Below are 14548 nucleotides of genomic sequence, written 5' to 3' on the forward strand. Positions count from 1 at the left end.
ACACTAAATTTAAATATTTGATATATTTAGATATTTCTGAGTCTTTACTAAGATAATATGCCACTACCATTTAAAATATTAAGATGTTGGTTTATTTTAATACCAATACTGTATTTCGGCAGATAGACAAAAACTAATATGTATGTAGGACTGATATAATAGGCAGAGAAGCTTAACTTTATTTGGGGGGGGGGGGTTTATTATGATAATTATGATCACTGCTCATGCAGTTGGGCTCATAAGTTTACATACCCTGGCAGAATTTATGACGTCTCAACCATTTTTCAGAGAATATGAATCATAACACAAAAACTTTACTGTCACTCATGGTTAGTGGTTGGCTCAAGCCATTTATTGTCAAACAACTGTGTTTACTCGTTTTAAATAGTAATCACTACACAAACTACCCAAATGACCCTGATCAATGGTTACACAGCCTGGTGATTTGGTCTAATAACATGCACACGACTTGAAACAAAAAGGTAAGAATGGCTATTAAAGATAAACATCTTCACCTGTGATCTGTTTGCTTGTAATTGGTGGGTGTGTATAAAAGGTCAGTGACTTTCTGGACTCCTGACAGACTCCAGTGCTGCTGTACTGATGTTTTTTGGATTCAAAGTCATGGGTAAAGCAAAAGAATTGTCAAAGAATCTGCGGGAAAAGGTAGCTGAACTCTATAGAACAGGAAAGGGGTATAAGAAAATGTCAAAGCAATCAGCAGTGTTCAAACTCTAATTGCAAAGTAGAAAATTAGGGGTTCTGTTGAAACCAATGCATGGTCAGGTGGACCAACTAAAAGACTACACATCAGCAAATGCAGTCTGGTGGCCAAACTCTTGCTGCAAATGCTTTAATGTTTCATTTACTTGGCTAGAAATGTAGGATTTCCACGACTAAATAAATCCTTATTTGACATGTTATTCGTTCGTGGTTTGCCATCTTCCTATATAGCTTGAATTTATTCTCTCTGTACTTTTTTAGCCACCCTGGGGTGCAGTGTCATGCTCAATAAACTGCTCCTGTCAGAACCACTTTTTTGAGTTGCTGTAGAGGTGACGCTCTCTGAACCCCACCCCGGGAGAAAACGACCTGTTTCAGACTGATTGGCCCCACAAATAGAAGAGGAAACTGAGGATAGCTGGAGGGGTCCAACTCTTAATTTGTTGTGACGATATTCCGAGTCTCTCTACATCAGCTCCACTGCCTCGGGTCCAGTCCAGTCATTCTCAGCAAACAGGATCACAGGCCTTTGCTATACATATCTGGTTTATGTGTGCAAATACCCATGTTACGTAAAGCAAAGGGTTATAAACTGAACACAACAAATATGTAATTAGAGTCAAAAGAGTTTCTGAAGATGAGAAAAGATGTGCAAAGAAGCAACAAAGAAGCAACACGTTTGTCTGTGTGATCAGCGAGTGATGACACAAGTCTGATTCAGCAACAACAGCAGGCATTCAGGCATCACTGCAAAACTCAATCAGAAATGTGCAAAAGCAAGACTTCTTGCTTCAACAGCACTGATTTGTAGGTAGATTGTTTTTACAAACAAACAGTTTTGCTGTTATTTTCAGAAGATGATCTTTGGACAGATACTGAACCCCAAGTAGTCCTATCAAGAATTCATCCCAGTGTGAATGTTACATAGAAAGCACTTAGGCATAGAAAAAAGTGTTTGTTTGAATAGGTCTGAGTAGGTGAATGAGGCATGCTTATAAATGCTTCGAGTGCTCCAGTAGTGTAGAAAAGCACACAGTTCATTTGCCATTTATAAGAAAAAAGGTAATGCTTCCTCATCAAATGTGCTTGGACAGTAGAAAAACTAATTGTTATCAATATGTGGTATCGCTGTTATGTTAAACATGGCTCTGGAACTGGCATTAAATGCATCTGAAGGAAATCAGCTTAGCTCAGTGCCAACTCAGCTGATACCTTTCTGTACAATACTCACATTAGGATTTACCAAGGATCTGCAATCCCCTTTGCTACCCACCTTCTGCTCATCCTTTGCTGTTTCTGATGTCACTGATTTCTGTTCTGGGTCTTGATGACACTCCCACCATGCATGGCTTTCCATGAAAGGACACAGAACTGTTAGAATGGAGCCTTGCCACCATATGTGACAATGGAAATGAGATATTTCTTTTGACTACAGGAGTCCTGCCTGAAGTAACCATTCCTATATGACTTGTCTCTGGGATCTTTCTTAAGTTAATCTTTTAGGATAGTAGAGACCCTCGGCAAATGTATAATACTCACAATGACTGTTTTCATCTTTAGTGATTACAGTTGGAGAAAAAGAAATTGCCATCCATCCGCTACTGCTTATCCTTTTCAGGGTCGCCTATCCCAGCTGTCTTATGGGGAGAGGCAGGGTACACCCTGGACAGGTTACGAATCTGTCACAGGGCTAACACATGGACAAAGACAACCAATCACACTCACACCTATGGGCAATTCAGTGTTTCCAATTAACCTATCCCCACTAACTGCATGTCTTTAGGTTGTGGGAGGAAGCTGGAGTACCTGGAGTGAACACACAAACACGGGGAGAACATGCAAACTCCAGACAGAAAGACCTTGGCCTGTTGGGTGTAATTGAACTCAGGACCTTCTTCCTGTGAGGCACTGTGCCACTGTGCTGCCTAGAATGAATGGAGAGACAAAATACCAATCAAAAGTCCTGCATATCCTTGAGTGAAATAAGCATTTGATCCCCTATAACCCAGCCTGAATTCTGGCTCCCAAAGATCGGCTATGTGGCCATGAGTCATGCAGATTACAAACAATCAGCATATCATAATTACAGATACGCCTGATCAAATTTCATTATGTGGATAAATCAAACGTGTCCACAGAATCAATTCCTTCCATTCCAACCTCTCCAGCACCATGGGCAAGAACAAAGAGCTGTCAAAGAATGTCAGGGACAAGACTGTAGAACTTCACACGACTGTAATGGGCTACAAGAACATCAGCAAGAGGCTTAGTGAGAAGGTGACAAAGGTTGATGTGATTAATCTGAAATAGAAGAAATATAAAATGAGCATCAATTGCCCTCGGTCTGGAACCATGCAATGTGGTCGAATGAAACCGAAATCAAATAAACTGGCATCAATTTGACCTGCCATGTTTAGAGGAAGACAAATGGTAAGTATGAGCCAAAGACTACTATCCCCGCTGTCAAGCACAGCTTTGCAGCTGTTTTTCTGCTGAGGCTACATGGTAACATTCATTCATGGAGGTACCAGTGGATGGAGCCATGCCCTGTAAAGTCTTGGAGGAGAACCTCTTTCCCTCAGCCAGAACACTGAAGATGGGCCTTACATGGGCCTTCTAGCGTGACAGTGACCCAAAACATACCCTCAAGCCAACAAAATGGCTAAAAAATAAGCACATTAAAGTCATGGAGCCAGTCTCCCGATCTTAGTCCTACAGGAAATCTGTGGAGGGAGCTGAAACTGATATGTGCAAACCTGGCAATCAACTACGAGAAACGCTTCCATCGAGGGTTTCTCCAACAAATTCTAAGACGTATTTTGCTTGAGGATCAAAGACTTATTTCACTCACATGCAAATCAATTCATTAATTTGAGGTAAAACAGTAAAAAAAACCCCACTTTGATGAAGATAAAATATTGAACAGTATTTTAATGTCATGTGTTGTAGGTAGATCCTCTCCTGTGTTCGTGTTCGTCTCAGCGTGCTGCGATTGGGCCTGTGTGATGTTCTACATTTCCTACAGGATAATAAAGCGAACTTTTCACAGCCTGCTGATGCAGTGAATAGAAAAACATTATTCATTTCTCTGCTTTGATTTCAAACCTCAGCATGAAGTCTAGTTGCTTTTCTCTGAGCTTACGCTGCTGTTTGACTCCACATCATTTTATACAGCTATGGAAAAAATCTGACTCTTGACTGAGGTGTTTTTTTTCTTAAAAACTTTTCATCTATGTGTTCCATCTTCAGGCCAGCCAGAAAAGGAGTTAAAAGCCATGATTGCAGCTATTACTTGGTTTACTCTTGCAGCTTAAAATATACTTGGCTAGCCTGATGATATAAGTCACAAGTACAGAGAGGTCAGCTTGAAGAAAGTGAGTTACCAGTTTCATAATGCCAGGAAGTTTTCCAAAGACTGGGAACTTTCTGAAGCACTAATAGTTCCCCAGACACATTAGTTTCCACTACTGCTCAGTGGGTAGGTCTGGATCTCCTGTGTGGAGTTTGCATGTTCTCTTTATGCCTGTTTCCTTTTGAAAAACATACTCATTCATGCCACTTCTCTAGGCCTCTCCCAGGATTTCATAAAAGCCCCTTAAATAGGTAAATTAGTTTGCTGATGCTTCTAAGTGGGTCATCTGTTTTTACATAATTTTTGTGTAGGATAGTGGAAAACGGGTAGACATGCGAGACAACGAAAAAAAAACAAACACTTCCCGTACACACATGCATCTACCAGCATTTCTGTGCAATCAAATGCAATAAGTAATGTCAGTCACTTCTGTAATCCTCTGTCTTCCTCTTTTACATAATTCAAAGCAGAGTACTCTCTGAGCACCTAGCACCACCTAATAGGCTTCATTAGCTTCCTCCATCTTTGACTCTACAGCTTCTCATTCACCTTTGAGTAAATCTACTAATTGCTGCTGTTACGTTCAGATGAACTGATACATTTTAGTGCTGTATGCAAATAAAAAGTGATGACGGTGCGAAGAATGAAATCAAAGTTGCTGTCTGACCTTCACAAACCTGTCTAACTGCTCTGCATTGGCCACGAGCATGTACCTGATGTCACTTAGATATTTGTCTTTTCTGTCATACAGAGACGCGCTGTGCTGCTGAATGGGTGACGAGCTGCAACTCACGTCACCAGCCCTGTGAAACCACCTCCCATCGCATCGTGCGGGACAGGATTCCCCCAGCAGAGCTGCAGGGATGTACCAGGAGGTGGCCTTCCTGGCAGGGAGCACTGATCACCAGTTCACCACATTCCAGTTTAAACGCTTGGAGAACCCACAAGAGGTCACATCCAAGAAGGGGTTGTTCTATAAGCGCGCTCAGCTCCTGCTTCAGCCTCAGTCTCACCGAGAGGATGGAGGTGAGATTGACCTGGCGGATGGGGCAGCCATCATCAATGTGGGTGGCATTAAGTACCACATCCCCTGGTCCACGCTGGATGAGTTCCCTCTGACGCGACTGGGGAAGCTACGGGCTTGTAGCAACGAAGCAGAGATCATGGACGTGTGCGATGATTACGACGGCAGCTGCAACGAGTACTTTTTCGACCGAAACCCCTCAGCTTTCCGCATCATCGTGACTTTCCTGGCAGCGGGAAAACTGAGGCTCCTGAGGGAGATGTGTGCATTGTCCTTCCAGGAGGAGCTGCTGTACTGGGGGGTGGAGGAGAACAACCTGGACTGGTGCTGCCTCAGGAAGCTGCGATTAAGGCAGGAGGAGTACAAAGAGCAGCAGAGGCTGGAGGAGGAGGAGGGGGCCGAGCTCAACTCACCGCAGTCCTGCGAGGAGACCCAGCAGCCTGTGGAAGGACCAGAGGAGACCTTTTCAGGAGGCTGCATGCGGAGGCTGAGGGACATGGTGGAGAACCCCCACTCGGGCCTTCCAGGGAAGATCTTCGCCTGCCTCTCGGTCTTATTTGTAGCCATCACTGCTGTGACCCTGTGTGTCAGCACCATGCCCGACCTCAGAGAGGAGGAGGAGAGAGTGAGTTCTCTTCAGAAATAACTTTTTTTTTTTCAAAATACAGTGAGGTCAATAAGTATTGTGTGATTTTGCAAGTTATCTTACTTAGAGATCATGGAGGGCTCTACAATTTTCAGCAGAGGTGCATTTCCACTGTGAGAGACAGAATCTAAAAAGACAAATCCGGAAATCACATTGTATGATTTTTGAACAATTAATTTGTGAATTACTGTGTCAAATAAGTAGTTGATCACTTGTTTATTGGCCAGATTTCTGACCCTCAAAGATCTGTTATTTTGCTTTCAAATCGTCCAGCTACATTCTGCTCATGATTCTAAATTAGTAGCACCTGTTTGAGGTTGTTAGCTGTCAGAAAGACACCTGTACACCCTACAATTAGCCAAAATCTAAGTAGCAACATGGGCAAAACCAAAGAGCTGTCAAAAGACACATGAGACAAAATTGTAGACCTTCACAAAGCTGGAAAGGGCTACAATTGCCAAGCAGCTTGGTGAAAAAAGAACAACTGTTGGAGCAACTGTCAGAAAATGGAAGAGGCTAATGATGACTGCCAATGTCCCTCGGACTGGGGCCCCACGGAAGATCTCTCCTCGTGGGGTATCACTGATGGTAAGAATGGTGAAGAATTAGCCAAGAACTACACAGGAGGAGCTGGTCAATGCCGTGAAGACAGCTGGGACCATCGTTTCCAAGGCTACTGTCAGTAATACACTAAGACGTCATGGTTTAAAATTGCATTGCATGGAAGGTTCCCCTGCTTAAGTCAGCCCATGCCCAGGTCCGTCTGAAGTTTGCCAGGGACCATCTGGATGATCCAGAGGAGTCATGGGAGAAAGTCCTATGGTCAGATGAGACCAAAGTAGAACATTTTGGTCTTAACTCCATTCGCCATTTTGGAGGAAGAAGAATGATGAGTATCATCCCAATAATACCATACCTACTGTGAAGCATGGGGCTGGAAGCATCATGCTCTGGGGGTGTTTTCCTGCTCAGGGGACAGGACGACTGCACTGTATTAAGGAGAGAATGAATGGGGCCATGTATTGTGACATATTGGGGAAAAAACTCCTTCCCTCAGTCAGAGCATTAAAGATGGGTCGTGGCTGGGTCTTCCAACATGACAATGACCCAAAGCACACAGCCAGGAAAACCAAGGAGTGGCTCCTAAGAAGCATATCAAGGTTCTGGAGTGGCCTAGCCAGTCTCTAGACCTAAATCCAATAGAAAATCTTTGGAGGGAGCTGAAACTCCGTGTTGCTCAGCGACAGCCCCGAAACCTAACAGATCTAGAGAAGATCTGTATGGAGGAGTGGGACAAAATCCCTCCCTGAACTACAGGAACCATTTGACCTCTGTAATTGTTAACAAAGGCTTCTGTATCAATATCTAACATTTTTTGACTTAAGTGATCAAATATTTATTTGACACAGTAATTCACAAATAAATTGTTCAAAAATCATACAATGTGATTTCTGGATTTTTCTTTTTAGATTCTGTGTCTCACAGTGGAAATGCACCTCTGCTGAAAATATTAGACCCCTGCATGATTTCTAAGTAAGAGAACTTGCAAATCTTTCCAGATCCACAGATTTTAATTGAAATTATTCAAAAATTCCTAACTGGTTTCCAGAATGAAGCCTTTTTGAGTTACTGCTTTGCTTTTATTCAGTAAAAACTGCAGCGCTGGGCACCAGAATATCTATTATTAGAAGTCATGACTAAATCCAAAGGTGGCATCTCTGAACTTTAGAAGATAAGACAGGATTTCCTCACTAAGTTTAGACAAACAGATAGCAGTCATGGATTCTGGCTCCCACTCAGCGCTGTTCCAGTATAGCAGCAGATTCTTTATGAGGAACACCACAGTTATGGCTTTACACACAAAAACAATCTTTAAGTCTGATGGGAAGGGAACCCTGTCCTAGGAATTCTCTTTGTTTCAGTATAGCCTCAGGCTGTATGTGCTGTACAGCTGCTTCAGTAAAATTCAGATTATGTTGATGCAGCAGCCCACATACTGAGGCAAAGGCTCAGGCACAACAGCTCAGGCTTCATCTCCCCTCACTCGAATACCAGATTATTGAGAGGCTCCCTTCACAGTCTCTGCATATGTTATTACACAGCAACACATGATATATGTTCTCTCCTATATGGAATAAGTGAAGCAAGTGCCTTACAAGGACGATAACGAGGCTCTGTATTCATCTTTAAAAGAATAAATGGATTTTAATTTTTCATTAGCAGAATCCCATTGAATGTCTCTCCATGTGGCTGATTTTATTTGACCTGCTTCAAAAAATGAATATGAATTGAGCTCATTATTGTTATATAACACCGTGACATGCTAATCTGTACAGTTAGTAGCTGTATACTTTAAACCATAACAAGACCAAGTGACCAGTAAACACAGTGTGAGCACTAACTGGAAATACACACATATATATTAATATTAGTGCTGTCAGCGTTAATCTCGTTAAAATGATGTTAATGCATAACCGCATTAATGCGGCAAATCTCTGTTAGCTAGTTAACGCGGATTGCCCCGTGCGTGGGGCTGCACGGTGCTAATGCGGTAACGAGCTAACTGCGCTAACACGTTGACGCCGTGCAGCCCCACGCACGGGGCAATCCGATTAACGCTGACAGCACTAATATTAATATTATGAAACATTCTAATAAATTAGAGAAAACTGCTCACTTCTAAGTACTCAATGATACTTTACATTGTAAGGAAAATAAATTAGAGAAATCTGGCAATTTCTCTTCTGCCAGCACTTCTTGACTGTCACAGTAACTCATTCTTCAGCATGTCTTTTATCCATCTTTGTAAAAAATCTAAAGAAGCATGTGCACTATTTTAGAACAGGATATCAAAATGTCTGCAATTTGAACAAATATTCGCAACAGAATAGTTTGCAAGCACAGAAAAAGATGCTGAAGAAACTGCAGCAGCAGGGAAACTTACATCATCGTTCCACCTCAGTTTCTCTGACATCCATAAATGTTGCCATAACTTAGCACTGACATGTGTGAGCTACTGCAGCGCTTTGCTTAGTACTTTTAATAGCTGGTAAAAGTACCCTAAGTGAATATACTTTAATGACTTTTAACTTTTTATATATATATTTTTAAACTGATCTACATTTCAGCCTTACTCTTGGAATTGCTGATCTCGATTTGGGCGGTTTGTGTTTCCAGCTGGCACTCAGGCCTCACTTCACTGTGTTGTATGTTCAGTCAACCGATCACTAAATATGCAGCGTTCCCTTGCAGTGAATCACAGCTACAGCAGCACTTCAGTCTGTACTTTCCTCCCGTATGGGCAAGGCAAACATTTTAAGGATGTGTTTACATCTGTTAGCACGATGTTTGCGTAACTTGGAGTGTGTGGGCTACCGTGTGAGGAATTAGGCCATTAATTATCTTTTGCTACATATAATTAGTGTGGAGAAAAGAATGGCCTCAAAATGTCCTTTGAAAGAATGGCAACTCTAACTCCATCCACTCCATCCAACCACAACAATCAAAACCTTTTTTATGGTTCTGTTTGTGTATATCTTTCACTAAAAGGGGTTCACTACTAGTCAAAAAAAGAGCCTTGGAAATCTTGGAAGCCCAATTCTGTAATGAGTCTTGGGTTTTGTCAACATGGTGAACCTTGAACTTCAGTTTGGTTTTTTTTTGTTTTTGGAGAAAAAGACGCGCCCTGGCTTTAAACAGAATTGACCCTTGGGCATGAATTCATAATTCACAACCTCATGAGTGTCAAAGAAAATAATGAGCTTGGTCTTGGTTTTGCTGCTGACCCTCTTCAGTCTTGCCAACTGCTCTTTTACTATGAAGACTGATGTGAAGTCTGGTTATCGGGTCATAGCTGCACATCCAACCACACACCTCTGGTAATTCTGGACCTGAAGGTCCAGAGAGGCTTTCCCTAGGATCCCGTAGGATGACCTGACCTTCAGGAGATGCAACAAAATCCATTTTCAAAATTGATTTCCTGAACTAGGGCGAGAATGTTAGCAGTTTCCCTGATGGTTATCCTCAAAAGTCTCGGTTGCAGATTCTCCAGATTTCAAAGAGAATTTGATGTCTGCCCTCTGCCAGAGTTTGAGATCAGCGCTAAAACTGTAAATCTGCACCTGCAAAAGGTCACAAAAATGGAAACACTAGATGTCCAAATGTGAAATCACAACATCATGATGTATAAAGGAGGTCATGAGAGAGGTACAGGAGAGAGTGTCTGGTTTGGAGTTGCATTTCGGTCAGTGGTGTTGATAGAATTATGAACACAGAAAAGGACCATCAGAGACAGTACAATATGGAAAGCATCTGACAGGCAACAGTTTCATTGTCAACATGACAATCATCACACACAAATAAACACACTGCCAATGCAATGAAAGCATACCTGGATAGAAAAACACAAGAACACACAACAGAACACATGCAGAGCCCGAATTTCAACGCTATAGAAGCAGTGTGGGATCCTCTTGACAGAGAACAGATCAAAAGGCAGCCAACATCCAAAGAAGAGCTTTAAATGTCCTCCAGAAAGCCTGGAGAACTATTCCTGAAGACTGCTTAGACAATCTTTCTTGTAATGTTTTTAACAGAGTTCAGGCTGCGTTCGAAAAAAAAAAGGTGGTCATACCAAATATTGACTTACAAGCTTGTTAGAATATATATATATATATATATATATATATATATATATATATATATATATATATATATATATATATATATATAAAGAGCCAGATAATATTCCAGTTCCAATTAAAAGCATAGCTTTATTTAGATAATTAAACCCATCTGCAGAGAAAACTAACCCAAAAGGTTATAATCATGCCAACAATTGTTGCTAAAAAAGTCCTAATCAAAATATACTTGTACAAGAATATAGTTTTCCAAACCAAAATGTCAACACAGCATAAAATGCACACAAAAATATAGATACAATAACTTTAGCAAAATAAATTTTTCCACTAAAGTGATCACAGATTTAAAAAATGCAGAAACACTCCTTAACTAAGTGAAAAAAAAATCCTCAAATGAATCATTCTAAGAATTTATAATGATCCCAAAAACAATTTAAAAATAGTTTTTCATTCAAGCCTTCAGGGCTTTCAGTGTGTAGTGCATGAATACGCTTCCCCTGTAGCAAAGCTCTTTGTCAGTCAGCTCATCTTTTAGGAGGAGGCCTTGGAAATGAAGGAATTGGTATGATGGCCACTGAGCACACAAATAATATAATAAAGAATCCCAAAGATCATGACGTTTAGTCCTCTTTTAATTTAACCTCAGTATGCCAGCCCACAGGGACATGTCAACAAATGGACCCCAAATTTGGTTTTACAAGAAATCCTGATTTTGGTTTTAAACTTCCTGCCAGTGTAGCGGTGCAAGAAACGACACTCTTTGATCATAACACAGTTTAGATGTGGGAAATGGCCACACAGTAAACTGGATACGGAAGATGAGGAAGGCTGAGGAGATTCACGCCAATCAGTCTAATGGGCACATTTGTTTGCAAAAAAATAGATATTCATACAGAAGCAAACTATGGAGGGGTCAAAAGATAAAACATGCCAGTGTTTACTAATAATACTTAAGACCACCACCTGTCGCAAGAGGGAGACATCATAGCAGCCACTACCAAATACCAAATGCAAAAAATAGACAAGGGGGGGGGGGAGAGAGATTATGGTGTCTGGTTGTTTTCCAGGAGTTGGGCTTGGCCCCTAAGTTCCAGTGAAAAGGAACTCTTAGTGCTTCAGAATACCAAGACATTTTGGAATTTTCACGCTCCCAATATTGTGGGAACATTTTGTGCACACCAGTACACAAAGCAAGGTCCATAAAGACATGGATGAACGAGTTTGCTGTGGAGGAACTTGACTGGCCTACACAGTCCTGACCTCAGCCTGACAGAACATCTTTCGGATGAATTAGAGCGAAAACTGTGAGCCAGATTTTATCATCCAACCTCAGTGTCCGACCTGACAAAAGTACTTCTCAAACAATGGTCAGAAATTCCCATAAACACTCCTAAACCTCGTTTAAAGCCTTTCCAGAATGGTTGAAGGTGTTATAGCTGCAAAGGGTGGGCCGGGATTTTACTCAAGTCCATACGTGTGTGAGAAGGCAGACATGTAAATACATTTGACAATATAATTTATCTATACTGCATTTTCTTTTCACTCTTAATGCTTCATGGAAGACCCTTTATCAAACTCGGACGATGGTAACTGCTGTTGGTTTGTTGGTCTGTTCCAGTCTGTTTTCTATAAATGCATGCATCAAAGTTGGCCTAAGAGGAGATAATTCACAATAGCTGATTTCAGACCCAGTATCAGATAAATGAGGATTATTTTAAACTATTGATTCTAATAGTCTAGTAGAGTTCAAGAATAAAAAATATAAAGTTGTTTGGTAGAAACCTTGCGATCATATGTGTATCCCAGATCATAGACCTAGCCCTTTAATGGCAGTATACCCTAGAGAAGATGTATGATTATTACAAATTGAGAGGAAATGCTGTACGTTCAAAACAATACAAAGCTTGAACCTGTAAAATTGTGAAATAACGCGATGATGCTCATAACTTGCAGTCTCTGAGCTCTAATTAGGTCTAAAAGTGCAAGGAGATTGGATTCACTTGTTGCTGCATTTAGCTTTCATCTTGCAGGAAGAAAAGCACTGCCACCCCAGGCCTTTTCTTTCCCCCCAGCTAACTAGACATGTTGTCACAGTCAATGACAAGTGGAGCAAAAAAGCATATTAAAGCTGCCAATGTCTCCCTCTGGTTCCTTTTCATGTTCGCCTTTGCGTGAGAGACTTTGAGATCAGGCTGAGGAGAGTGTTTGTGTCACACTAATTCACCTTTTGAATGATGTCAAAAGACCTCAGTGTGATTATAAAGGGGCCATATGGCAGTTTTCCTTTTCTTAAAAGATCCATCTTCATCAACACAGCCGGGTGTGTTTGCATGTACGTAAGCTTGAACGGGAAAATCAGCCAGAAACAGAAAACAAGGTGAACGCTGACTGAAGACATCTGTCATTCTAAATCAAATTATTTTATTATCCAAGTCAGAAGAGGACTGATCAAGAAAACAGTATGTCATTGGACAGCTGAAAATTGTGTCATTGTGGCACTAATTAAACAACCGGGGCTTCCCTGGAATGTCTTGCAGATGGTGGTTCATTAGGGCCGGGAAGCTGATTTGAAGCAGCTATAGGAGGCAACCCCCAAACCCAGAATTTTACGGTATAATGAGACAGCTGTGTCATTCTTGACAAACCTACCATGTTAAACTGAGACAAACCACAGTGTGCCACTCCCCCCAACGTATTTTTAAGTATCAGAAGTTAGAGACAGAGAATAAAATAAAAGAGTCACTTTTGTTTACAGCTTCTGGTAAGAAATGTTAATTGGGCAATGTGCACATGCTCATAAATGAAAAATGAGATGAAGAAAAGTTTCTCTCTCAGTGGTGCATACAAAAAATATAGGTGTGATCGAGCTGTTATGTTCCCAACAGTCGTGGTGTACACCATGCTGTCGGAGTAATTGGCAGAAGAGAGTCTCCTTTCCTCCGTCAGTGTTTGTAGAAGAATTTGGTCTGGAGAACTGATCAGCCACAACATTAGAACTGCAGACAGGTGAAACGATTAACGCTGATCATGCATCATTAAATGCACTGCTCTGCTCAGGTGCTGGCATTTGTGTGGGTAGTATTATCACATGGGATGTGGTGACACCAAACCATCTTAATGAGCAGTTGAGCTGTTTAATGCTTCACCGGAACAAATGGACCAAAGTAAAACAGCATTTCAGGACTTTGTGTTGCTTTTCTCTGCTGACACTCTCTAGCATCTGGTTGTATTCTGCCCGGACTGTCGTGGACACTTCGTACCTTGCTGTCTGAGGAAGTGTTTCTTCTTCCTCTTTTTATTATTATTATTATTATTATCATTATTATTAATGGAAACTGGCACTAAGTGTTTAAAATGTGCATTATAGATGAAGAATATCCCTCCATGTTCTTCTAACTATCTAATTCGGGGTTGTGGTGGGCGGTGAAATCTAATTGCAGATTCAATGAAATGGGAAGCAGGTTACACCCTGGATAGGTTGCAGTACTAATACATAAAGACAGACAACCATTCACACTCACATTTAGGCTAATTTAGAATCACCAGTTAACCTAACCCTCTGCGTGTCTTTGGACTGTTGGGGGAAGCCAGTATTTTCGGAGAGAACTCCACACTGAAAGGTCCCAGGCTGGACCCAAACCCTGAAGCTTCTCGCAACAGTGCCACCCACCTCTCTAAAACTTTGGCTTTTTAGGAGCTTATAAAAACAAACTAACATCATGGTTAATAAAAAGTGGATGAAAAAAAAATCCTAATTTCCAGGTCTGATCAGTCCTCAGGGTGGGGAACTCCAGGCCTCACGGGCCGGTGTCCTGCAGGTTTTAGATCTCACCCTGGGTCTACACAACTTAATCAAATGACTAGTTCATTACCAGGCCTCTGGAGAACTGTTGAGACATGTTGAGGAGGTAATTTATCCATTTAAATCAGCTGTGTTGGATCAAGGACACATCTAAAACCTGCAGGACACCGGCCCTTGAGGCCTGGAGCAACCTCAGTCCACAGAGGAATAAGCCAACGTATATGGTCTTGGCATTTTCAGCAGCATAGCACACCTTCTTATGTACAGGTCAGAGTTTCTGGTGACATGAGAGGAATCCACTCAGTGCTAGTCTGTTGGGTTTAATGTTTTGGCTCAGAAGTGAATCAGTTCTATGTGTAGA

At 41.4% G+C, this 14548-nt stretch overlaps 1 protein-coding gene across 1 annotated transcript in view; it reads left to right on the forward strand.

The window, feature by feature from the left end:
• The window catches only part of kcng2 (potassium voltage-gated channel, subfamily G, member 2), a 39287-nt gene that overhangs the window by 8389 nt on the left and 16350 nt on the right, over positions 1-14548 (forward strand). Inside the window, exon 2 of the mRNA XM_040021113.1 lies at positions 4827-5724. Coding sequence (XP_039877047.1) covers positions 4939-5724 — 786 coding nt within the window. The 5' untranslated portion in view covers positions 4827-4938. The remainder of the gene's footprint in view (positions 1-4826; positions 5725-14548) is intronic.

Source organism: Simochromis diagramma, unplaced genomic scaffold (genome assembly GCF_900408965.1).
Source record: "Simochromis diagramma unplaced genomic scaffold, fSimDia1.1 OVJJ01000753.1, whole genome shotgun sequence".
In the NCBI taxonomy this organism is placed as follows: Eukaryota; Metazoa; Chordata; class Actinopteri; order Cichliformes; family Cichlidae; genus Simochromis; species Simochromis diagramma.